Raw genomic sequence first — 27824 nt, forward strand, 5'->3', positions numbered from 1 at the left:
ACTGACTCAATGACTCATTAAGTAAGAGGGACTAATGTCTGATACCCCCCACCGCATTACTAAATTATTTGCCTGGTACTTTGCGTACATTTCGTACTTGATTTTCTTTTAAATTTTTATTCGCAAAAACATTGTTCCTAGTTTTCTTCTCTCATCTAAATTATTATGCTCACTAATGAAAATTCCTAATGGAGATTTTTGAGTAAGCAAAATCTCTCAAAAACTCCATTTTGGATTGCTCTAAGATTACTCTATATATGTATTTTCAAACATGAAATGCAGCAACATACACCATTTACATTCAAAACAACGTAACCATTTACATTCAAAAATGTTATTTCATAAACTGGTCAGCAAAACACCAGTCTTCAATTTGACCATGTTCTGATATGATGTTACCAATCTCTGTTAGTTGTTCTTGAAATTCTTCACGTTTCTGATACACATTAGCAACGAGTTTCAGAACCAGATGTTTCAATAACATAAACAACTAAAAAGTGATGCTATTAAAGCTAAATAAATGCTCACCAAGAAGAAGATCCAGGTTCATCACTCAGACTCATTGCAGACAACTTGGTTGTTAACTCATCAGATGCATCTGCAATCACTTTTTCCAGGTTCTTGTCTCTGCAGGCATCATAGTAGCACCCGCGGGCCTTAGAATCATGTACCAACTCTCCCCAGACAGAGCCACTAGTGATCAAAGTCGCGCTATTGCCTAATACCCAAAGGCAGTATCTGTAAAGGATCACAAAAAAAGAAAGAGTGAAGATATACAAATATGGTGATTTCAGTAACAGTTTGTAAGCTTAATTTGTCTAGGGAAACAAACAGTACTTTGCTCGAGTCAAAGCCACATTCGTGCGCTGAAAGTTGGACAAGAAACCCACTATTCCACTTCCATTAGACCGAACTGTAGATAAGATGATCACGTCTTCTTCTCCGCCTTGAAATCCATCTACAGATCGTATGTTCACAGAGAAATCACTTTCCACATCAGTGTTGTATTTCTTGCCAAGCTTTTCTTGGATTGCAACAACCTGAGCCTTATATGGTGCTATGCAACCAACCCGGACTCTTTGTTTTGAATCTAGAAACTCTACCATCATTGAGCAAAAGAAAATCAGTAACACAAAGGTAAAGATAGGACTTAAGAGCAGTAGTGGTGACAAAAGAGAAGTTACACACCTCTGTAGAGCATAGCAACAATCTCAGCTACTGCAGAAACTTCTGCCATGTTTTTACTACTATATTTCTCATCTACCTCTTCTTTCCCTTGGCTAATGTTGATGAAAGAATATGGTCCAAACATGTCTCCTTTGAGAAATCGCTTCTCATATATTGTGTCTGTGACATTAGGACCATTCATTACCTTCCCTTTGTAGAATGTCTGATTTGGGAACCGACTAATTGAGGGATGCATTCTGTATTGAATGTTGAGGAGGTGCTTCTTGTGTCCTAATTTAACCAGCCTCTCAAACAAGCTCCTCCCGAAACCAGAATTCTCGCAAATCTGTGGATAACATACATCAGTTGCCAATTATAAAAAACTAATGAACTTCTTTAATAAATAGAGGCAAGTTTCAAAACCATGCTCTGAACCATTGCTGGCAATTGTTTCTCGTCTCCCATTAGTATAGCGTTGCAAAGACCGGGTAGCTGCAAAGGAATAGTGGATTCGCATTCTTTAAGCTGAGCAGCTTCATCAATAACCAACAGCTCTATTGGTGTCATCCCTTCAGAGTGCAGTCTGAATGAACTCGAGACAGTAGAGAAAAGCAAGACTGCCCTTTCCAAACAAAAGCTTTGAATATGATAGTTATCAGCAAAATTTGGGAGTGTAAGGCTGCCACGAAGAAGTTTTAATATTACAACACATTCTGACATTGTTATCTGCAATTCATGAATCCCCTTAAGGCCATCTCTCAGTCCTCCAGGTATCTCAGCAACAGTTTTCAACAGTCCCCCAAGAGTTTGAAGCAAATTAAGTGCTCTAACCATATTCTCCGCTGCTTCTCGGGGGATGTAGGAAGTAGGCAAATGAGTGTACAAGGTTGTCATACAAAAGTCTAATTGCTCCGCTAAAGATTTATACTTCTTCAAAACGAACTCCTCAAATGTCCAAATTGTTACCTCCCCAATGCAACTGGCCACTTTGTCATTAGATCCTAACAAATTTTTCTTTTGAGAAGATTCATCTTTCATCTTTTTTCTCTTGTTTTCCTTTATGGTCTGAACTATCAACTTCTTCAAATGCTGCTTATTTACGTTGGTTTTGTTCAAGTATTTATCTGTGATTAAACCATCTTTCTCCTCAGTACTACTTAGTTCCCCACTTGAGCTTCCTGTTTCTAATTCCTCTTCCAACATGTTGGCATCATCACTCTCTTCATTCTTACCTTTTATTTTGTCTAAGTACTTCTGATATTGCTCTTCAGGTTTCTCGAGCAAATTTATCATCCAATTCAAACCTGCTTGCCACCCGACCAATGGTGACAAACAACTAGCAAGAGCATCAACACGATAATCCAAAAACACTTCCAATAGATCGTCGTGATCATTCACCTTCAGTCTTTCCCCATTACCAAACAAAACAATGTCTCCTAGACCATAACTATCATACAGGAGACTACCCCTTACCAGTTCCATAAGCCGCTTTGCAACTTCTATGACTGCAATGTTCGTTGGAGCACAAGTCAATGTTCTGCATTCCATCTTGAAGAGGACAGATAACAAGGAGGCAACTGTCTTTGTTTTCCCAGTTCCGGGAGGACCCCAAATCAGTTTAACAGAACTTCGGTGAACACATTTTCTCTCTTTTACACAGCTCAAAACAGCTTCTTCCTGGGAATTATCTAATCCAAAGGATTGTATGGCTGCCTTGGCGTTCAATAAAGTAGTAGCTTGAGCTCCTCTATCGGTGCAGAGGCCACAATCTCCTTCTTCATCCTGGACATGTTTGAACTTCCATTTACAATTCAAAGAGAAACTAAGCAAAAAATAAAACAATAGGAAGGAATTGAAGTATCTTACTCTGGGATCAATTTTCAACACTGTTTTGATAATCTTTAAGTTAGCACTTTCGTTGTCCATATTCAAAGTTTTCCATATGCGAATATTTGTTGTCAAACTAGTAAGACGAACAACAAAAAGCTTATCCCCCTCTCTCCCTCCCTCCTTTTTTTTCTTGAAGGTAACAGGCTTTGATGACAAGATTGGAAACCTTGCTGAACCATCATCTTTCCTGACCTGGATTACAGCTATGACATAGGACATCTTCGGTCTGTTCAAATCCTCAACACACTTGGGCTTCACATCGGAGAATGCAATTAGATCCCAAGTCTCGGGTTCATACTGTTGTTTACTCTCACCATCATCACCCTCTCTAGTTGTCTTCAAGAGAATATGGTATAACAAATCTTTAGGAGGATTGAAATCCATAGAGATTTTCACGTCTAAGACCTCACGAGATGGGGCATTTCGGAGTGAATTCATCATGTTTGAGTACAAATCAGCATGTGTTTCTTCAAGAAGTGGATTGATGAATGAGTCGAGGTAATGATCCGTGGACATGAAGGTATCTGGGATTTCTTTAACCTAAAAGGGGTGTTCATTAGTTCATATCATTACTTACAGCTGCAAATCAACATATATGATATCAAAGCAAATTTAAAGTACCTTACCAGCATGAGGAAGATCAAGAATTTATACATGAGAATCAAACACAGAATTTAAATCAAACGTGACTTCAAGAAACTAAATACAAAAGAAACCCACAATTTTATATAAAGTATTTAGTCATGTGAATGAATGAAATCTGACAAATCAAGAAAATAACATAAAACAGATCATCAAGTACAAATGAAGCAGTAAACGCTACCGTTTTAGACTTAGTAGAGGTATGCATGAGTTTAAAGAAGACAAATCAAGAATCAAACCTTGTTTGTGTACAAATTCTTGTTCATAACGTCTTCTAAAGACCAAGAAAACACTGCATCGATCAACCCGTTCCCTGGACGTTGTTTCTTGTTTGCAATTTCCATCGTTCCTGGTTGATCAAATCAAATATTCAAATCTTACCCAGCCACACCATACACATAAAGCTCAGTTCTTTTCGGTTTCTACTCCCTCTTCTTTGGAAAAACAGTGATATCTTTCGCCTTTCAGACACAGCAAAACCCCAAGTATAAGGAAACGATAGTGCATTACAAAACGGCAAAAGATTGTACTCACAGTTCAAGCAACTTTAGCTCTGTAATATAATGAAAGCAAAACGGCAGTGACTTGGAAAAGGAAACCCCCCGTACGGATTGCAGAACACAACGTAGAGGAAGAGCAAGAAAAGTGGAATTAAAGAATGGCCTCAGGCCCTCAGCTCAGCACAGGTTGACGACGAGTCAACAATTCCAAAGATGATGCATGCTATTATAGGCCTTCGCTGGTAAGTTTGATTGTTTGAATTTGAAAAGTAAATTGAACTTTTTTAATACTCCATGCTCTCACATTTTACCATACTTTCTCACTTTTTACCACATTTTTTTACTTCTGCTTACGTGATACACAAAAAATTCATTTTAAAAAATATATATAGACTATAACTTTTATTACTTTATTTTCTTCTCCTTCCAATAAAATCAAGACATAACTTGAAAGGGATATAGTTGAGTGAAAGAGACTCATCCATCCTTATTAATCAAAGGTCAAAGGTTTGATCCTTGACTAGATTGAATTGCTAAAATCCATCATTTTCAAATTACTTTTTTTTTTAATGATTATTGCTAAAATTTGAATTTTTAAGGGTCCGTTTGGAAAGCAGGAAAATGACTTCTGGAAAATGTTTTCTGGAAAATGAGTCATTTTCCGGAAAACATTTTCCTTTCCAGTGTTTGGTTGCATTATGGAAAACTGTTTTTCTGTGTTTGGTTCATTTTCTGGAAAATGAGTAGAATTGTATAATTAAACATTTTAATTATTTTATTTAGAATATTACAACATGTATAATAATATATAACAATATAATATTAATTTTAAATATAATAAAAAATAGCTAAGTTTTTCAAAAAAAAAAAACTAATAATATATCAAAAATATTATGGTGGTGGTGGTGGTGTAGTGGTAGTGGTTTTATTCGTTATATAATAATAATAATAATAATAATAATAATAATAATAATAATAATAATAATTGGTGGTGGTATGAAGGTGGTGGTGTGGTGGCAGTGGTATGGTGGTGGTGGTGGTTGCGGTGGTATGGTCATGGTGGTGGTTGCGGTGGTATGGTCGTGGTGGTGGTGGCGGCGGCGGTGTGATGGTGGTGGCGGTGGTTGCGGTGGTATGGTGGTGGCAGCGGCGACGGTGGTTGCGGTAGTATGCTGGTGGTGGCGGCGACGGCGGTAGTGGTGTTGGTGTGATGGTGGTGGTAGTATGACGGTGGTGGCAGTGGTCGCGTGGTTGCGGTGGTGGTGGTGGTGGTGGCGGCGACGGTGGTTGCGGTGTATGGTGGTGGTGGTGGCGGCGGTGGTGGTGTGAAGGTGGTGGTGTGGTGGCGGTGGTATGTGGTGGTGGTGGCGGCGGCAATGGTGGCGGTGGTATGGTGGTGGTGGTGGTGGTGGTAGTGGTTGCGGTGTTGGTGGTGGTTGTGGTGGTGGTGTGATGGTGGCGGGGGTATAGTGGTGGTGGCGGCGGCAATAGTGGTGGTGATGGTGGTATGGTGTTGATGATGTTGGTGGTGGTGTGATGTTGGTGTAAAAGTTGGAAAATGACTTCCCCCCAAAAAAAGGGGAAGTCATTTTCCTCCAAAACAAGCCTATTTTCCAAAGTCAACGGAAAATGATTTCCGTTGACTTGATTTTCCAGGCACATCCAAACACTGGAAACTTAGAAAATGATTTCCAGAACTCATTTTCCAGGTTTCCAAACACACCCTAAATTCTTTTGAATAGGTTAACAAGTTGAGCCGTATTCGGAATTGTTAGTATCATATATGATGCAATTTAGCTTAATTAAAAATGTGATGCAAATATAAAAAAATCACAAATTTAATTTTTACAAATATATTTTTTATCGAAGGTATTACACTTGATCTTTTTAATACTATTTGCTTTTCATAAATGTTTACATTTTAGTACACATAAATAAAATTTATTTCATGCATATTCTTTTATATATAGTAAATACAAATTTTTGTATGTCCTCAAAACTAAGTAAATAATAATCAATCCAATGAGCTCAGAAACTTGTGGGACAAGAATTGAACATAGTGAGGCCGTTACTCTATGTAGCTTAGATTTCTTATTCGTTGAGGGGCAAATTATGGTGTGAATTCGTATGCACCGTGCATGGTGCATCCGCATGTATCGCGCATGGTGCATTCGTATGCACCGTGCATGATGCATCCGGATGTAAAAACGACGTCGTTTTGCATCAAAACGTGTGTCCTATTTTAAAAAAATCAGTTTCGATTCCCAACCATAATATTATGTTATTCATTTTTTAGTTCATTCATTCTGGATTTTTAGTTATGAAATCTTGGATGTATAGTTATGCAATTCTAGAAATATAGTTATGCAATTTTGGATGTGTAGTTATGAAGTTCTGGATGTGTAGTTATGCAATTCTGGATTTATAGTTATGAAGTTATGGATGTGTAGTTATGCAATTCTGGATGTATAGTTATGTAATTCTGGATGTATAGTTATAAAATTATGGATGTGATGAAATTATGGATGTGTAGTTGTACAATTCCGATTTTTTTTTTTTTTTTTTAAGTTAGACGTCAAAAACGACGTCGTTTTTGCATATGTATACACCATGCATGGTGCATATGGATGCACAACATAACGATCCTCGTTGAGGAATAAAAACAGTGAAATAGCGACATCGATTTCCACACTCTCTAATTACCCTTCACAATTTCTTAGCAAAACTCGCTTCATGGCAAATTATAGTGCGGGACGTTTGGTTGGAAGGTGGGAATTAAAGAGGAATTGAATTATATTTCCATAAAAAAAGAATAAAGTGAAATTTAGATTACATTATTTGGTAAGAAAGAATAGAATGATAGGAAATTGAGACTTGAGAGGAAAGAAAGAAATAAAGGTTAAAATGATATTGTATAATATTAATATAGTAAAAGTAATTTGCCAGAAGTACCAGGACTATGTGGTCTAATGGTATCCGAGTTGGACTTCCAATTGGAAGATTATGAGTTCAAGCCTCAGTGGAGGCGTTATTGGTTCTTTGTATTTCAGTAGGTTGAGAAAGTATATGAACAGATACTACAATGTAATAGAACCAGTAGCTTTCAAAAAAAAAAAAAAAAAAGGCTCATCTATAACTGCTAAGTGTTCAATTTTCACCACGAACTAAATTAAGTGTCAAATAGACCTATCTACCAGCTAAATTTGTTCGATTGACTTTATTTGCAGGTTGCTAACAGGTTGCCTATTCAATTATTATTATTATTACACACACACACACACACACACACACACACACACACACACACACACACACACACACACATATATATATATATATATATATATGATAAAAAAAAATTTCAGCCACCGGCTGTCCACACCGGACAGCTGGTAGTTGGTATTTCATAGACAATCGTGGCTGTCCGGCGAGGACAGTCGAACATCCACGACTGTTAAACATGAGATCCAGATCTGGACCTCAAACGGCTTGGAACGAGGCCGCCGTCCTCGTTCCAAACGGCCATGGACGGCCATGACCGTCCCTAGACAGCCATGGCCTTAGGTTGATTGCGGTGGCGGCTCGGAGTGAGGGAGACCTCCTCGGTGCTGCCGGAACCCAGAGGTAATAGGATTTAGCTTTCAATATTTGCTTAGTAACTATGCGAGTTTAAGGAATGAACTTTATGTTTCTGTTTATTTTGCTGTAAACTAACATTTACATTTTATGTATATAATTCATTGATTTCTATTTAATTCACATGTATTTGACTTTATCCTAGGATTAGAAGATTACACTATTATGTCAAAATTCTTATGTAAATGTGTAATTTTTTGGGGAAAATTCCCCTTTCCCTTACATAATTTTACTGCACTATTCACCTCCTGTTGTGGTATATGCCACATCAACCTTTTGCATTTCCATGTCTCAGCAAGGCAATTTTGTTATTAAAAAAAAAAAAAGTCAAAAAAACTTATGTGAGTTGCATCTCAGCCTTCTCCCTGATTGAATGTAAAGGATGTAAACCCTAGATGCTTTAGATGAGATGGAGTTAGGGAAATGAGAGAAGCCATAGTCAAACTTTTCTGCTTTTGCCTTTGAGGTTACCAGTTGGTGAGTAGTAGATTTGTGTGTGTGTATTATATATATATATATATATATATATATATATATATATATATATATATATATATATATATATATTATTTTTTAATAATTGAATAGGTAACCTGTTAGCAACCTGCAAAAAAAGTCAATTGAACAAATTTAGCTGGTAGATGGGCCTATTTGTCACTTAATTTAGTTCGTGGTGGGAATTGAGCACTTCGCAGTGGTAGATGAGCCTATTTGACACTTCTGCCAAGTAATTTCAAAAATGTTCCCTTGACCACTGATATTTACCAAATTTTATTCTTTGACTTTTAATTAGACTATAAATAGTAGGGGTGGACGTTTCGAGTTTCGATTCGATTTTTTTCGGTTTCGATTTGGGTTTCCGTTTTTCGATTTAAAAAAACTTTAAACCATTCGGTTTAACCATAGAGTTCGATTTTGGGGGAAGTTCACTATTTGAACGTTTTCTTTTTTGTCTGACCGCTTGTTCAATTGGCTCACTTGGAGTGCCACTTGAAGTGTTTTGTTAATGACAATATGAAGAATCATCTATCTACATAGTTAATATTTGAAAAATAAGAATTATTAAAACACCAAATCTTGGGACTTACGAATTAGAGTTGAGGTATGAGAACTTGAAGAGTTGAAATTATTAATTATTATAATATTTATATATAATACTAGCATTTTGTAAACGCGATGCGCGAAAATTTATGCCCACAAAAAAAAATTATAAATGCAAATAATTACAAGTTATAGTTCAAATTATATTAAGCAAATCGCAATTCCTTAAAGTAGTAAAATTTTAATCATCATATTTGAAAACTATAGAGATTAACAAAATTTATATATTTTTTTTTGAAAAGAGTCGTCATGGCATTTATTCAAAATACTGCGAAATAGTGTGAGGCGGGACAGAGTCCCAATACATAATAGCAGACTGACTAGAAACATACAAAGCTAAACTATGAGCTAAATAATTCTCTGATCTAGGACTGTAAACAATTTTGATATAATTTATACTTTATTTTTACAATAAATAAAATATTTATAATACTAATCTAAGTACCCGGTCACATATATTGATGCATTGTGCGTGCCTCTATATATATATATATATATATATATATATATATATATATATATATTATTTACCATTAATAGAAATTTAATTAAAATATAATCAACAATAATTATATAATAATTTTACACGACTCAGAACAGCTTTTTCCTGGGAATCATCCAATCCAAGGGAATGAATAGCATTCAATAACACAGTTTCTTCAGTTTCTCTCTAAGTGCAAAGGCCACAATTTCCTTCTCCATCCTGGACATGATGTATGAACTTTTAATTTATTTGGTATTCAAAGATATACTAAATCTATAAACATAAAACGAAAAGAAAAGGAAGATGGAAACAAGTTACATTTGGATGACTTTGCAACAGTGTTTTAATCAACTTTAACTCTGAAGCTTCGGGGTGCACATTCAGAGAATTCCATATGCGAACATTCGTTGTCAAACTAGTAAGATGAACAACAAAAAGCTTAGCTCCCACTTCCATTCTCCGGAAGGTAATGGGCTGTAAAGACAGGATGGAAAACCAATCTGAACCTTCAAAAATCTTGTATTCCTTTTGGTGTCTTTTTCGTGATTATTATTGTGTATGTACTACGTAATATTATTAAAAACTTAGTAAATTTTATTTCAAGTTATTTGATATTAGTATTTTTTTTCCGTAATGTAATTTAAATTTAAGGTATAAGAATATATGTTAGGGCTTTTTTTTTTTTTTTTTTTTGACCTATTCCGAGTGTGGTGGTTTGATGTCATTACTGTTACTTTCCAAAAGGAAGGTCTATTTTTTAAAATAGCATATTTGATGAATTAAATCTAATGTCAATATATTACGAAGTACTTAATAAAGTGACAAATTAAGTTTTTGAGAGACCAAATATGTCACTTCAATAATAAAAGAAGAGATTAATTTGCATTGGTTGAGGGATTAAATTTACACAAAGGTCATAATTTTTGGGTCGAAAGGGATAAGGGAAAATGTAACACTCCACTTTTCTTAAACTTATTTAACAAACATAACCTCGAAAGGTAAGTTAAGGCAGCGGAATAAACATTACTAATAAACAACTCAAAGGAGGTGTTACCGCAACAATTACCCTTCACAGTAATTGCACATGCAAAGGTAGAAAACTAAAACATAAAACTTTTACTAACATTCAATAACTAGGGGATAAAACCCCGGTGTCCATCACCATAAAAAATAAGGGTAGTCAACTACAAATCTCAAATAGTAGATCAACATCAAGAGTTTAGATTACAAAAATTAACTAATGCTAGTCTAGTCTAACTCGAACTCTCTCTTACGAACTGGACTCACCTGAAAAGGGTTAACAAACAACAAGTAGAAAATAAAACCCGTTAGCACGAAGCTAAGTATAACTCCACTCAACCCTGTAAAGTACTACAGTATATACTTTTGGAAAACATTTGGTTCACATACTTAGATCAAGCATTCTCAATCACTCAATAACTATTAATCATGCTCAACAGGGTTTCTAAATGCTTGCAACCTAATTATCAAATAGGCATGCTTTCACAATTATCTAGCTTATCATTAAGCTCATACTTTCATATACTTAACTTATCAATAACCTCAAGTCTATATAATATCTCAGTAGCAATCTCATGCTAACGCATAGCTCAATAAGCAATCTTGTGCTATCATATAATCTCAACATACAATCAATCATAAACTCATTATGCAATCTAGTGCAATCATATACTCAATATACAATCTAGTGCAATCATACTCTTTATGCAATCTAGTGCAATCATACTCTTTATGCAATAAAAATGAACATGATGCTTTTAGTATAAGCATAGATAAATATACATATACACTCTTTTGTAAAAGAATTCATTTTCTTGTGGATGTTTCTTAGAGTCACAATGACTCACTTTCTTTCTCTTGAGTCTCTTGACTCGATTGCTTTCTTTAATCATAGGCGAGGTAGGACTTCACCATAAGGTGGATAGACCTATCTAGGCTCGGCATCTAGTCGGCCAAATACTCATCTCGCCCGTAAAACCACTCTCTTGGTTCTTTTCTCAAACTTTGTGGAATCAGGTATTGAACTATCAGCGTGCACACCCCCTGACCAGGATTTCAAGCCTTACGGGCAGTTTCTAACCTAGTAACTCGAGAATATCTACCTCGTTACTTCATATCGGATCGCAATGTCCGTTTCTTGCTTTGCTTTCTTTCCTTCACTGTTTGTCGGTTCTATCCGATCTTATCTCTTTTCTTCCGAAAGGACATAGTCCTAACGGGCCTCCAAAATTCTATTTGCCTCACAATAGATAGCATATATATCTCATGCAACTTCTTTACTTATGCACATAACTTCTCAACAATTTCTCAATGCAACAAGATAATGACTTTCTAAAACAGATATGAGTTTTTGAAAATAATACTTAGGCTCACGTTGGCCACTTATGCATTTTACATCGTATGCTCAAATATACACTTTACTGTAGAATGAACTTCAATTATCTTTTCACTGTGGATTCGCAACAATTCTATAAACATGCTCATAAATCATAATTTAGTAATTCTTCATTTGCAAACACTTAGCAAGTATTCAACATGATCTTGAGCTCAAAATGTACAACATAAACTCATTTACTATAATAATGCTCTGTACACTGTGATATTCTTGGCCATAATCTCAACAAGTCAATTAGACATCTAAGCATGCTTTTCTAGCAAAACTTAACAAATATTGATCATATTTCATTGTCTAACATTCATATAATTTTCATGCTACTCAAATGAATAGCCAAAACCAACACTCAAGCATTTTCCTTCACTGTAAGCATTTACAAACAACCTATGTAACATTCTTCTTCACAATTTCTATCACATAATGCTCAATTATACTCCAAATTCCATGAAATCAATTTATAAACGTGCATCATGACTGCCTCGAGTGTCCGAGCCTCAAGAGCCCGCGAGTGTACGACACGTAGCTGAGCCACAAGGGCCCGGCCACTGCACAGCTTCTGCTTAGCGGGGCTTGTGGCGAGGCTTGATGAGCCCCACCGCCTGGAATTGCCAAGCGGTGGCCTAGGGCCGCTCCTCCATGGCCCTAGTCAACGGCTCCTCCCAAGGGCCATTGGCTAGATCCGTGCCTCATCTGGTGCACACTGTGTTGTGCACTAGTGAGCTTCTTCTTCACCTATAAGACATTTTCAAGCAAATAAACACTTCCAAATCTTCAACAACACATCAAAGCTCAACAATAGATCAGTTACTAGCTCACACACAACATTATTCTAGCATTTCTACTCATTTCAAGCACAGACAATGACTTCACAGAGTCTAAAATAGTTTTGAGAGTCCATGGGGTTATACCTTTGTAGACCTCTTCTCTTGGCTGGGATTCCACTGCACCTTCTTCCCAAGCTAGTTACACCCTCCTTCACCTCCTAAACATCTCAAGCAAAACACACAACCATCTTACTACTAAGTTCTCAGAGATAGAGTAGAAGGAAACTTGAAGGAATGGAAGGCTAGAGCTTGGAAAAACTTACTGTGTTTTCTTCTCTTTCGTTTTGCAAAGCTAATGTTTGGGGGAAGCAAAGAGTGGAATCAGGAAGGAAAATGAGCTTACTATTCCTTTTATATGAGTTCAAAACCCTAGGATGATACCCAATGATTGGTTGAGGGTATAAAGGTAAAACTTGGCTAAAAGATGAATCAAGCAAAGTTCTTGGATGATTGTGGTTCACCATGGTCCAAAATCAGGATTTTAAAAGTAGTTTGGGGTTGAAAATGAATTTCTCAAAAATAATTTCTAGATACACACTTGATTTAAGCTTCTCAGATTTCATCCGGTTTCACTCAGATTGAATTTTCAGTTCCAAATTTGGCACGCAATGTACCTGAGAATTAAGAATTTTTGTTTCAAATCATGTTCCGATGTTGAATTTATTTTAAAATGGCTCAAAATATTTAATTTTAACACCGATTTCATTGCAAAAATTTTTATGGAGTGAAAATGACAATTTTGAGATTTCTTAAAACTGAATTTATAAAATTAAATTTTGGGTTGTCACAGGAACCCAAAATGAACACACTAATCTCACGTAACTACGTGTTTAGGGGTAACAACACCTATTGCGTCCTCCACAAGTAAGATCATTAATCTCAGGGTGGAACAACTATCTCCGTTTAGTTGTTATTCTTATTGTAAGTGGGATGAGCTAAAAAAAAAAAAAAAAAAATCTACAACCTTGTTCTCTTGATGATGAACGCCACAAAATTCATAATTAAAAGACTAAAAGTGTCAAGTTTTTAAATTTTAAATTATTTTAATTATTAATTAAAAATCGATCGAAACCGGACAAAATTTATCCCGACCTAGTTACAATATTATTGTGCTATGTTGGGTTGGGTCTTTTTTTCCCTAGAGTTCAAATCTCTCAAGAGTTTATCTTTGTAAGTTTCCCTCGCTAGCCTCACAACCTCTCAAGTATTCAATGTACACATTGGTACATTATTTATCCACAAAAAGATGAAATTTTTACACCCTTAGGGCACCCATACTCTTGACTTGACGTGACAATGGAAAAATAACAATGACTTAACAGCTTATTAAGTGATTAAGTGAGAAGACTAAAATCTGGTACTCACCATATTAGTACATTATTTGCTTGTACTTTGCGTGCATTTCATGCTCGATTTTCTTTTAAATTTTTATTCCCAAAAACATTGCTCTTAATTTTCTTCTCTCATCTAAATTATTATGCTCTCATTAATGAAAATTCCTAATGAAGATTTTTGAGTAAGCAAAATCTCTCAAAAACTCCAACTGGAATGCTCTAAGATTCCTCTATGTATTTTCAAACATTAAATGCAGCAACATACACCATTTACATTCAAAACAACGTAACAATTTTTTACAACCATTTATCATAAAATTATAATACCCTTACATAAACTGATCAGAAAAACACCAGTCTTCAAAACAATCCTCAGCCCCGTCCACCATTGCTCGAAAACCATGCTCTGTTGTTCTTGAAATTCTTCACTTTACTGATATGTATGCATTAGCAACAAGTTTCAGAACCAGATGTTTCAATAACATAAACAGCTAAAAAGTGATGCTATTAAAGCTAAATGCTCACCCAGAGGCTTTGAAAGAAGAAGAAGATCCAGGTTTATCACTTAGACTCATTGCAGACAACTTGGTTGTTAACTCATCAGATGCATCTGCAATCACTTTTTCCAGGTTCTTGTCACTGCAGGCATCATAGTAGCACCCGCGGACCTTAGAATGTAGTACTAAGTCTCTCCAAACTGAACCGCTATTCATCAAAGTCGCCCCATTGCCTAATACCCAAAGGCAGTATCTGTAAAAAGAGCACAAAACTTAATACTTATATTTCAGTAACAGTTTAATTTGTCAAGGAAAACGAAACAGTACTTTGCTCGAGTCAGAGCCACATTCGTGCGCTGAAAGTTGGACAAGAAACCCACTGATCCATTTCCATTAGACCGAACTGTAGATATGATGATCACGTCTTCTTCTCCGCCTTGAAATCCATCTACAGATCGTACGTTCACAGAGAAATCGCTCTCCATATCACTGCTGTATTTCTTGCCAAGCTTTTCTTGGATTGCAAAAACCTGAGCCTTATATGGTGATATGCAACCAACCCGGACTCTTTGTTTTGAATCTAGAAACTCTACCATCATTGAGCAAAAGAAAATCAGTAACACAAAGGTAAAGATAAGACTTAAGACAAAAGAGAAATTACATACCTCTGTAGAGCATAGCAATAATCTCAGCTACTGCAGAAACTTCTATCATGTTTTTACTACTACATTTCTCATCTAGCTCTTCTTTCCCTTGGCTAATGTTGATGAAAGAATATGGTCCAAACATGTTTCCTTTGAGAAAGAGCTTCTCATATGTAATGTTTTTGACATTAGGACCATTCATTACCTTCCCTTTGTAGAATTTCTTATTCGGGAACAGACTAATTGAGGGATGCATTCTGTATTGGATGTTGAGGAGGTGCTTCTTGTGTCCTAATTTGACCAGCCTCTCAAACAAGCTCCTCCCGAAACCAGCCTTCTCGCAAATCTGTGGATAACATACATCAATTGCCAAGTATAAAAAACTAATGAACTTCTTTAATAAATAGTTGCAAGGCATGTTTCAAAACCTTGCTCTGAACCATTGCTGGCAATTGTTTCTCGTCTCCAATTAGTATAGCGTTGCAAAGACCGGGTAGCTGAAAAGGAATAGTGGATTCACATTCTTTAAGCTGAGCAGCTTCATCAATTACCAACAGCTCTATTGGTGTCATCCCTTCAGAATGCAGTTTGGATGAACTCGAGACAGTAGAGAAAAGCAAGACTGCACTTTTCAAACAAAAGGTTCGAATTTGATAGTTCTCAGCAAAATTTGGGAGTGTAATGCTGCCACGAAGAAGTTTTAATATTACAACACATACTGACTTTGTTATCTGCAATTCATGAATGTGCTCCTTCCACTTAGACAAAGAAACTTCACTCTCCTTAAGGCCATCTCTCAGTCCTCCAGGTATCTCAGCAACAGTTTTCAACAGTCCCCCAAGAGTTTGAAGCAAATTAAGTGCTCTAACCATCTTCTTCGCTACATCTCGGGGGATATAGGAAGTAGGCAAATGAGTGTACAAGGTTGTCATACAAAAGTCTAATTGCTCCGCTAAAGATTTATACTTCTTCAAAACAAACTCCTCAAATGTCCAAATTGTTACCTCCCCAATGCGATCCTTTCCTCTTTGACATTTGGCCACTTTGTCATTAGATCCTAACAAATTTTTCTTTTGAGAAGATTCATCTTTCATCTTTTTCCTCTTGTTTTCCTTTATGGTCTGAACTATCAACTTCTTCAAATGCTTATTTCCCTTGGTTTTGTTCAAGTATTTATCTGTGATTAAACCATCTTTCTCCTCAGTACTACTTAGTTCCCCACTTGAGCTTCCTGTTTCTAATTCCTCTTCCAACATGTTGTCATCATCACTCTCTTCATTCTTATCTTTTAATTTGTCTAAGTACTTCTCATATTGCTTTTCAGGTTCCTCGAGCAAATTTATCATCCAATTCAAACCTGCTTGCCACCCGACCAATGGTGACAAACAACTAGCAAGAGCATCAACACGATAATCCAAAAACACATCCAATAGATCCTCGTGATCATTCATCTTCATTCTTTCCCGATTACCAAACAAAACAATGTCTCCTAGACCATAACTATCATACTTGAGACTACCCCTTACCAGTTCCATAAGCCGCTTTGCAACTCCTATGACTGCAACGTTCGTTGGAGCACAAGTCAATGTTCTGCATTTCATATTGAAGAGGACAGATAACAAGGAAGCAACTGTCTTTGTTTTCCCAGTTCCGGGAGGGCCCCAAATCAGTTTAACAGAACTTCGGTGAACACATTTTCTCGCTTTTACACAGCTCAAAACAGCTTCTTCCTGGGAATTATCTAATCCAAAGGATTGTATGGCTGCCTTGGCGTTCAATATAGTAGCTCGAGTTCCTCTATAGGTGCAGAGGCCACAATCTCCTTCATCCTGCAGGACATGTTTGAACTTCCATTTACAATTCAAAGAGAAACTAAGCAAAAAATAAAACAATAGGAAGGAATTGAAGTATCTTACTCTGGGATCAATTTGCAACACTGTTTTGATAATCTTTAAGTTAGCACTTTCGTTGTCCATATTCAAAGATTTCCATATGCGAATATTTGTTGTCAAATTAGTAAGATAAACAACAAAAAGCTTATCTACCTCTCCCCTTCCCTCCATTTTTATCTTGAAGGTAACAGGCTTTGATGACAAGATTGGAAACCTTGCTGAACCATCATCTTTCCTGTCCTGGATTACAGCTATGACATAGGACATCTTCGGTCTGTTCAAATCCTCAACACACTTAGGCTTCACATCGGAGAATGCAATTAGATCCCCAGCCTCGGGTTCATACGGTTGTTTACTCTCACCATCATCACCCTCTTTAGTTGTCTTCAAGAGAATATTGTATAACAAATCTTTAGGAGGATTGAAATCCATAGAGATTTTCACGTCTAAGACCTCGCAAGATGGGGCATTTCGGAGTGAATTCATCATGTTTGAGTACAAGTCAGCATGTGTTTCTTCAAGAAGTGGATTGATGAATGACTTGAGGTAATGATCCGTGGACATGAAGGTATCTGGGATTTCTTTAACCTAAAAGGGGGTTCATTAGTTCATATCATTACTTACAGCTGCAAATCAACTTGATGATATCAAAGCAAATTTAATGTACTTACATGCTTACCAGCATGAAGAAGATCAAGAATTTATAAATGAGAATCAAACACAGAATTTAAATCAAACGTGACATCAAGAAAAAAAAAAAAAAAAAAAAAAAAAAAAAAAAAAAAAAACCCACAATTTTATATAAAGTATTTAGTCATGTGAATGAATGCAATCTGACAAGCTCTATAAACACTCAAGAAAATGACATAAAACAGATCATAAAGTACAAATAAAGCTTTTCAAAAAAAGTACAAATAAAGCAGTAAACGCTACCGTTTTAGACTGAGAGGTATGCATGAGTTTAAAGAAGACAAATCAAGAATCAAACCTTGTTTCTGTACAAATTCTTGTTCATAACGTCTTCTAAAGACCAAGAAAACACTGCATCGATCAACCCGTGCACTGGACGTTGTTTCTTCTTTGCAATTTTCATCGTTCCTGGATGATCAAATCAAATATTCAAATCTTACCCAGACACACCATACACATAAAGCTCAGTTCTTTTCGGTTTCCACTCCCTCTTCTTTGGAAAAACAGTGATATCTATCGCCTTTCAGACACAGCAAAACCCCCAAGTATAAGGAAACGATAGTGCATTACAAAATGGCAAAAGATTGTACTCACAGTTCAAGCAAAACGGCAGTGACTTGGAAAAGGAAACCCCCCGTACGGATTGCAGAACACAACGTAGAAATTAATGGTGGAAGAGCAAGAAAAGTGGGATTAAAGAATGGCCTGAGGCCCTCAGCTCAGCACAGGTTGACGACGAGTCTACAATTCTAAAGATGATGCATGCTACTATAGGCCTTCGCTGGTAAGTTTGAATTTGAAAAGTAAACTGAACTTTTTTAATACTCCATGCTCTCACATTTTACCACATTTTTTTTTTTTTTTACTTCTGCTTACGTTGTACACAAAAAATGAATTTTTTTAAAAAATATAGACTATAACTTTTATTACTTTATTTTCTTCTCCTTCCAATAAAATCAAGACATATAATTTGGAAGGAGTGTAGTTGAGTCAAAAAGACTCATTTATTTTTATTAATAAAAGGTCAAGAGTTCGATCGTTGAATATGCAGATATAAAAAAATCACAAGTTTGATTTTTACAAATATTTTTTTAATCAAGTGCATCACACTTGATCTTTTTAATACTATGTACTTTTCATAAATGTTTACATTTAGTTACACATGAATAAATTTATTTCATGCACATTCTTTTATAGGAGATACAAATTTTTGTATGTCCTCCAAAATAAGCCAGCTTCCTCTTCCTCCCCAAGCTCCCGCCGAACGGGTACGTGGTCGACGTCGACCAAATTTAAAAAAAAAAAAAAAAAAAAAAAAAAAAGACTCAAGTCCCACTTATGATTGTGTTTGACCAGTTCTGACATCAAATGCATTTCTTAAATGTCTTTTTCATATTTTTGTCCAACTTTCAATCGGCGTCATAATTTTGAAAATACATATTTCTTGGTTCATATTTCAGTCATTTCCCCTCAAGAAGGGGATAGATGATGAGAACTAAATAAATTCATTAAATTGTATTGAATGTAATGTAATGACAATGGTACAAGACTGTGGGAATATATACAAGAGGAATCATAGGGAGACTAGGATAGAGAATCATAATGTGAGTCAAATACATTAAGTCCTAATACTAGTCCGAATACTCCCCCTCAAGCACATGGTATACTAGTAACATGTAGCTTGTCTCTGAGAAAAGAAAATATGGGACTAGGCAAGGCTTTTGTGAATATATCTGCAAGTTGATCCTTTGTTGAGATTATAGTTGACTTGAATATCTCCAGCAGGCAGCAGCAACTCTATCTCTAACAAAGTGATAGTCTATCTCTACGTGCTTGGTACGAGCATGGAAGATTGGATTTGCACACATATATGTAGCACCAAGATTGCCACTCCATAGTTTAGGGATAGAGATACCTGGTACTTTGATTTCTCGCAGCAGTGAAACAATCCAAATTACCTCAGCACAAACATCAGCTAGAGCTTTATATTCTGCCTAAGTAGAAGATCTAGCAATAGTTCTTTGTTTCTTGCAGACCCAAGACACAAGATTAGAGCCAAGAAACACAGCGAATCCACTTGTAGATTTTCGGTCATCCGGACAGCCAGCCCAGTCAGAATCAGAAAATGCATGAATCTCTTTTGAAGAAGACTTTCTGATTCGTAAACCAAAAGTGACGGTTCTCTTAACATACCTCAAAATTCTCTTTAATTGCTCCCAATATGAAATTGTAGGAGCATGCATGTGTTGACATAGCTGATTGATCGCAAAAGATAAATCAGGTCGTGTGATGGTGAGGTATTGCAGTGTTCCAGCTAGGCTCCTGTACTGTGTAGGATCATCATATAAGTCTGCACTAAAGGGAACATTTTTCAAAATGGATAAAGGAGTAGAAAGAGGTTTGCATTCTGCCATTCCAGCACGTTTCAAGATGTCATTCATATATCGTTGTTGAGACAGTAGAATTCCATCATTACATTTAATAGTTTCAATGCCAAGAAAGAAATTTGGTTCACCAAGGTCTCTAATCTTGAAAGTGGTAGACAGTTTTGACAGTAAATGAGTCACTAGAGTTTGGTCACTTCCCATTACAAGAATATCATCCACATAAACCAATAGATAAACCATAGCAGAATCCTGTGAATAATAGAATAGAGAGACATCCGTTTTTTATGCTTGAAATCCAACTGATATTAAGAACGTGTTTAAACGATTAAACCAAGCTCTAGGAGCTTGTTTTAATCTATACAATGAACGTTTTAATAGGCAGACATGGTTTGGAAAACTAACATCAATGTAATCAGGAGGTTGCTTCATATAAACAGTTTCAGTCAAATTTCCATTTAAAAAGACATTATGAACATCTAACTGCTCGATACCAGATGAGAACTGAATAAATTGTATTGAATGTAATGTAATGATAATGGTACAGATGGGAGAATATATACAAGAGGAATCATAGGGTTAGGATAAGGAATCATAATGTGAGTCAAATACATAGAGTCCTAATACTAATATGATTTTAGGTAATGATCTGTGGACAAGAAAGTCGTTGGGATTTCCTTAACCTAAAACATATATCACAGTTCATAAACCTTGTATTCCTTTCTTAGCGTTCATAAATGCATGCACAGTTCTTTAGTAGAGCTGTCGTCCTCAAAAATCTTGTATTCCTTTCGGTATCTATTAAGTATCCATAGTTTCTTTGATTTCATATAGAATTATGCGCAGAGCTAACTTGAGAATGTACTATACATTATTATTAAGTTTTCTTAGTGAAAAAAAAAATAAACTTTTTAATTGTTCCGGTGTTCCCTGTTCCGTAAAATAGGAAAAGGGGGTCCTTTAACATTGTTTTCAACACTGCCCTGCTGCTGAGCATTTCGAATCTTGGTCTCTTCTTTTAAATAATGTATATACAGAGCTAACTTGAGAATGTTATCACTGTTACTTTTCAAAAGGAAAGTCTAATTTTTAAAATAGCATATTTGATGAATTAAATCTATTGCCAATATATTATGAAGTACTTCGTACTTAATAAAGTGACTAATTAAGTTTTTGAGAGACCAAATATGTCACTTCAATAATAAAAGAAGAGATTAAATTTGTATTGGGTGAGGGATTAAATTTACGCAAATGTCACGGTTAAAATAACTCTATATTCACAATTAAGCCCACAGGATTATTGATTTCTCTCTCTAGGAATTCTCTCTAGAGCTTTGGTCTTTTTACTATGGTTTCTGGCGATCTCCGAGCTTTCTCACGGTGGTTTCTCACCGGATTTTCACTACAGGGAGGAACGGCGAACAACGACTGCTTTCCTTACTATGGCGACGACGTGTGCTGATGACGATGTGGTGGGAGCAGCGTCGCAGGACAGAACGGACGAAACTGTGGCACGACTAACGCAGTGTTGGGCGGACATGGTGTTGGAGGAGGAGGAGGAGGCCGGTTTTGAACCGGTAGGGGAGGAAGTCGGTGTGGTAGCGGCGAAGGAGGAGAGGTCGTGGGTCTGCGTAGGGCGTTTCTTGACGTCCAAGGTAATCAAACTTGAATACATGAGGCAAATGATGGCTTCAGTATGGCAACTAGTGTGGGGAATGCACACTACGGAGTTTCAGCCGAGCAGATTCATGTTTGTCTTCTACGACGAAACTGATATGCGGATGGTGCTCGATGAAGAGCCGTGATCGTTTGATAATAACACCCTGGTATGCCGGCAAGTCAGGGCGGGAGTTCGGCCAGCGGAGGTCGAGCTTAACTCTGTGGATATGTGGGTGCAGCTTTATGAGTTGCCATTGGGCTATACATCAGATGTGGTTCTTGAGCAGGTAACCAATTTTATTGGTTCGTTTGTTAAGGTGGATGATCGTTTTGCTGGGGCACCATGGAAAACGTTTCACAGGGTCCGAGTCTCAATCCTGGTTGACAAGCCTTTAAAACGGAGAATGAAACTCATTAAACGGGATAAGACGAGCTGCTGGGTGAGTTTTCGATATGAACGACTACATAGCTTCTGCTTCTATTGTGGTTTATTGGGGCACTCATATAAGTTTTGTAAGCTAACAAGAAAGTCGGGGTTAACTCCTGATCAATTCCCATACACGGTTGATTTAAGGGCATGTGGTGGAAGTCGGGGGCCGCGACAAGTTGGGGAGCCATGGTTAATTCCGCTAGAGGGGAAGGGGAGGAATGCGGCGGTGCTGGAAGAGAGGGGGACAGTTTCGGGTTCTGGTAAGGGGGAGGCCGTACAGCGGGGGGTAGGGAGGGGAGGTGAGGGGGCGGTGGTGGCAGTATCGAAAAGGAGGAGGGAGGCAGATGTGGAGGTTGGATATTCGGGGGTGGATAGGGATGATGTGATAATGACAGAGGTGCCAAAAAACGGGTTTACGGCGGGTCCTGTTGCTCAGGCCCACCCCTCATCATGAGTACGATAAGCTGGAACTGCCGTGGCATGGGCAATCCACGGACAGTTCGAGAGTTAGTAGACCTTGTGTCCCGCAAGAAGCCCGATTTCGTCTACTTAATGGAAACTAAAGTGGGACGAATGCATGCAGAGAGACTACGTGTTAAGATTGGTTTTGAATGCTTGTTCTTTGTGGATAGTGTAGTTGTGGGAGGGGGGGGGGGGTTGCTTGGCACTATTATGGAGGAGGAATAATACTGCTAGGCTGTTGAGTTACTCGAAGAACCACGTGGATGTGGAGGTTGCTATAAGGGAGGAGATATGGCGTATGACGTGTTTTTCTAGATATCCACAGAGGTGTAGGCGGAGGGAGTCCTGGCAGTTGTTGAGTGGCTTGAAAGATAAGCCTGCACTACCATGGGTCGTAGTGGGGGACTTTAATGATCTTCTGTATCAGCAAGAGAAGAGAGGGGGAAACTCACATCCGGATAGTCTTCTAAGAGGTTTTGGGGAAACGATAGATAATTGTGGTTTGCTCCAATTACCGATGAGAGGGCATCAGTTCACATGGGATAAGGAGGGGGGGGGGGGTGGAACAGATAGATGGATAGAGGAGAGACTGGATAAGGTGATGGTAACGGCGCGATTGACCGATATGCACGGTGGAGCTTGGGTTGAAAATATCCAGACTCGTAACTCGGATCACTCGGCTCTCTTTCTGAACACTAATATAACAACGGTGCACAGACAAGGGGGTCCATGATGAGAGGTTTTCGTTTAAATGTCTGGTACTTTGCGTGCATCTCATGCTCGATTTTCTTTTTAATTTTATTCCAAAAAACATTGCTCCTAACTTTCTTCTCTCATCTAAATTATTATGCTCTCATTAATGAAAATTCCTAATGGAGATTTTTGAGTAAACAAAATCTCTCAAAAACTCCAATTGGAATGCTCTAAGATTACTCGATTTCCAAACATGAAATGCAGCAACACACACCATTTACATTCAAAACAACGTAACAATTTTTTACAAGCATTTATCATAAAATTATAATACCCTTTCATAAACTGGTCAGCAAAACACCAGTCTTCAATTTGACCATGTTCTGATGCTACCAAGCTCTGTTTTTCTTGAAATTCTTGATATTTCTGATATGCATTAGCAACAAGTTTCAGAACCAGATGTTTCAATAACATAAACAGCTAAAAAGTGATGCTATTAAAGCTAAATGCTCACCCAGAGGCTTTGAAAGAAGAAGAAGATCCAGGTTTATCACTTAGACTCATTGCAGACAACTTGGTTGTTAACTCATCAGATGCATCTGCAATCACTTTTTCCAGGTTCTTGTCACTGCAGGCATCATAGTAGCACCCGCGAACCTTAGAATGTAGTACTAACTCTCTCCAAACTGAACCGCTATTCATCAAAGTCGCACCATTGCCTAATACCCAAAGGCAGTATCTGTAAAAAGAGCACAAAACTTAATACTTATATTTCAGTAACAGTTTAATTTGTCTAGGAAAGCAAAACAGTACTTTGCTCGAGTCAGAGCCACATTCGTGCGCTGAAAGTTGGACAAGAAACCCACTGATCCATTTCCATTAGACCGAACTGTAGATATGATGATCACGTCTTCTTCTCCGCCTTGAAATCCATCTACAGATCGTACGTTCACAGAGAAGTCACTCTCCACATCAGTGCTGTATTTCTTGCCAAGCTTTTCTTGGATTGCAAAAACCTGAGCCTTATATGGTGATATGCAACCAACCCGGACTCTTTGTTTTGAAACTAGAAACTCTACCATCATTGAGCAAAAGAAAATCAGTAACACAAAGGTAAAGATAAGACTTAAGAGCAGTAGTGGTGACAAAAGAGAAATTACATACCTCTGTAGAGCATAGCAATAATCTCAGCTACTGCAGAAACTTCTGCCATGTTTTTACTACTACATTTCTCATCTAGCTCTTCTTTCCCTTGGCTAATGTTGATGAAAGAATATGGTCCAAACATGTTTCCTTTGAGAAATCGCTTCTCATATCTTGTGTCTCTGACATTAGGACCATTCATTACCTTCCCTTTGTAGAATTTCTTATTCGGGAACAGACTAATTGAGGGATGCATTCTGTATTGAATGTTGAGGAGGTGCTTTCTGTGTCCTAATTTAACCAGCCTCTCAAACAAGCTCCTCCCGAAACCAGCCTTCTCGCAAATCTGTGGATTACATAACATACATTAGATGCTAACTATAAAATACTAATGAACTTGTAAAATAAATAGTTGCTAAGACAACTTTCAAAACCTTGCTCTGAACCATTGCTGGCAATTGTTTCTCATCTCCAATTAGTATAGCGTTGCAAAGACCGGGTAGCTGCAAAGGAATAGTGGATTCGCATTCTTTAAGCTGAGCAGCTTCATCAATTACCAACAGCTCTATTGGTGTCATCCCTTCAGAGTGCAGTTTGGATGAACTCGAGACAGTAGAGAAAATCAAAACTGCACTTTTCAAACAAAAGCTTCGAATTTGATAGTTCTCAGCAAAATTTGGGAGTGTAATGCTGCCACGAAGAAGTTTTAATATTATAACACATTCTGACTTTGTTATCTGCAATTCATGAATGTGCTCCTTCCACTTAGACAGAGAAACTTTAATCCCCTTAAGGCCATCTCTCAGTCCTCCAGGTATCTCAGCAACAGTTTTCAACAGTCCCCCAAGAGTTTGAAGCAAATTAAGTGCTCTAACCATCTTCTTCGCTACTTCTCGGGGGATGTAGGAAGTAGGCAAATGAGTGTACAAGGTTGTCATACAAAAGTCTAATTGCTCCGCTAAAGATTTATACTTCTTCAAAACGAACTCCTCAAATGTCCAAATTGTTACCTCCCCAATGCAACTGGCCACTTTGTCATTAGATCCTAACATATTTTTCTTTTGAGAAGATTCATCTTTCATCCTTTTCCTCTTGTTTTCCTTTATGGTCTGAACTATCAACTTCTTCAAATGCTGCTTATTTCCCTTGGTTTTGTTCAAGTATTTATCTGTGATTAAACCATCTTTCTCCGCAATACTACTTAGTTCCCCACTTGAGCTTCCTGTTTCTAATTCCTCTTCCAACATGTTCTCATCATCACTCTCTTCATTCTTACCCTTTATTTTGTCTATGTACTTCTGATATTGCTCTTCAGGTTCCTCGAGCAAATTTATCATCCAATTCAAACCTGCTTGCCACCCGACCAATGGTGACAAACAACTAGCAAGAGCATCAACACGATAATCCAAAAACACCTCCAATAGATCCTCGTGATCATTCACCTTCATTCTTTCCCCATTACCAAACAAAACAATGTCTCCTAGACCATAACTATCATACTTGAGACTACCCCTTACCAGTTCCATAAGCCTCTTTGCAACTCCTATGACTGCAACGTTCGTTGGAGCACAAGTCAATGTTCTGCATTTCATATTGAAGAGGACAGATAACAAGGAGGCAACTGTCTTTGTTTTCCCAGTTCCGGGAGGGCCCCAAATCAGTTTAACAGAGCTTCGGTGAACACATTTTCTCGCTTCTACACAGCTCAAAACAGCTTCTTCCTGGGAATTATCTAATCCAAAGGATTGTATTTGTATGGCTGCCTTGGCGTTCAATAAAGTAGTAGCTTGAGTTCCTCTATAGGTGCAGAGGCCACAATCTCCTTCTTCATCCTGGACATGTTTGAACTTCCATTTACAATTCAAAGAGAAACTAAGCAAAAAAATAAAACAATAGGAAGGAATTGAAGTATCTTACTTTGGGATCAATTTGCAACACTGTTTTGATAATCTTTAAGTTAGCACTTTCCTTGTCCATATTCAAAGATTTCCATATGCGAATATTTGTTGTCAAACTAGTAAGATAAACAACAAAAAGCTTATCCCCCTCTCTCACTCCCTCCATTTTTTTCTTGAAGGTAACAGGTTTTGATGACAAGATTGGAAACCTTGCTGAACCATCATCTTTCCTGCCCTGGATTACAGCTATGACATAGGACATCTTCGGTCTGTTCAAATCCTCAACACGCTTAGGCTTCACATCGGAGAATGCAATTAGATCCCCAGCCTCGGGTTCATACGGTAGTTTACTCTCACCATCACCCTCTCTAGTTTTCTTCAAGAGAATATTGTATAACAAATCTTTAGGAGGCTTGAAATCCTTAGAGATTTTCACGTCTAAGACCTCACAAGATGGGGCATTTCGGAGTGAATTCATCATGTTTGAGTACAAATCAGCATGTGTTTCTTCAAGAAGTGGATTGATGAATGACTTGAGGTAATGATCCGTGGACATGAAGGTATCTGGGATTTCTTTAACCTAAAAGGGGGTTCATTAGTTCATATCATTACTTACAGCTGCAAATCAACATGATGGTATCAAAGCAAATTTAAAGTACCTTACCAGCATGAGGAAGATCAAGAATTTATACATGAGAATCAAACACAGAATTTAAATCAAACGTGACTTCAAGAAACTAAATAGAAAAAAACCCACAATTTTATATAAAGTATTTAGTCATGTGAATGAATGCAATCTGACAAGCTCTATAAACACTCGAGAAAATAACATAAAACAGATCATCAAGTACAAATAAAGCAGCAAACTTTAGCGTTTTAGACTGAGAGGTATGCATGAGTTTAAAGAAGACAAAGCAATAATCAAACCTTGTCTCTGTACAAATTCTTGTTCATAACGTCTTCTAAAGACCAAGAAAACACTGCATCAATCAACCCGTGCCCTGGACGTTGTTTCTTCTTTGCAATTTCCATCGTTCCTGGATGATCAAATCAAATATTCAAATCTTACCCAGACACACCATACACATAAAGCTCAGTTCTTTTCAGTTTCCACTCCCTCTTCTTTAGAAAAAACAGTGATATTTTTCAGACAGAGCAAAACCCAAGTATAAGGAAACGACAGTGCATTACAAAATGGCAAAAGATTGTACTCACACTTGAAGCAACTTTAACTCTGTAATATAATGAAAGTGAAACGGCAGTGACTTGGAAAAGGAAACCCCGTACGGATTGCAGAAACAACGTAGAAATTAAAGGTGTAAGAGCAAGAAAAGTGGGATTAAAGATTAAAGAATGGCCTCAGCTCAGCACAGGTTGACGACGAGTCAACAAGAAAACAGAAAAATAAAAGTTTCTCTGTAGCGAAGCAAACAATTCC

General features: G+C 37.2%; 1 protein-coding gene across 9 annotated transcripts; it reads right to left on the bottom strand.

Moving 5' to 3' along the window:
• Nucleotides 1-214: 214 nt before the first annotated feature.
• On the bottom strand, nucleotides 215-27824 carry LOC109167576 (probable helicase MAGATAMA 3). 9 transcript variants are annotated; one of them, XM_019316605.1, is made up of 10 exons: nucleotides 27602-27824; nucleotides 27314-27423; nucleotides 26406-26966; nucleotides 26252-26320; nucleotides 15564-16901; nucleotides 15157-15481; nucleotides 14819-15080; nucleotides 14520-14744; nucleotides 14355-14427; nucleotides 215-401 (listed from the first exon to the last, which is right to left on the bottom strand). In XM_019316605.1, the coding sequence occupies exons 2-9, from the start codon at nucleotides 27416-27418 to the stop codon at nucleotides 14367-14369; spliced, it is 2946 nt and encodes a 981-aa protein (XP_019172150.1). In that variant the 5' UTR covers nucleotides 27419-27423; nucleotides 27602-27824; the 3' UTR covers nucleotides 215-401; nucleotides 14355-14366. The 9 variants fall into 9 exon arrangements, with proteins under 9 accessions (XP_019172150.1, XP_019172149.1, XP_019172152.1 ...); XM_019316604.1 differs by having other exon boundaries at nucleotides 27314-27508; nucleotides 27602-27823; XM_019316607.1 differs by lacking the exon at nucleotides 27602-27824 and adding an exon at nucleotides 27505-27579.

Source organism: Ipomoea nil, unplaced genomic scaffold, assembly GCF_001879475.1.
Source record: "Ipomoea nil cultivar Tokyo-kokei standard unplaced genomic scaffold, Asagao_1.1 scaffold3169, whole genome shotgun sequence".
Taxonomy (NCBI): Eukaryota; Viridiplantae; Streptophyta; class Magnoliopsida; order Solanales; family Convolvulaceae; genus Ipomoea; species Ipomoea nil.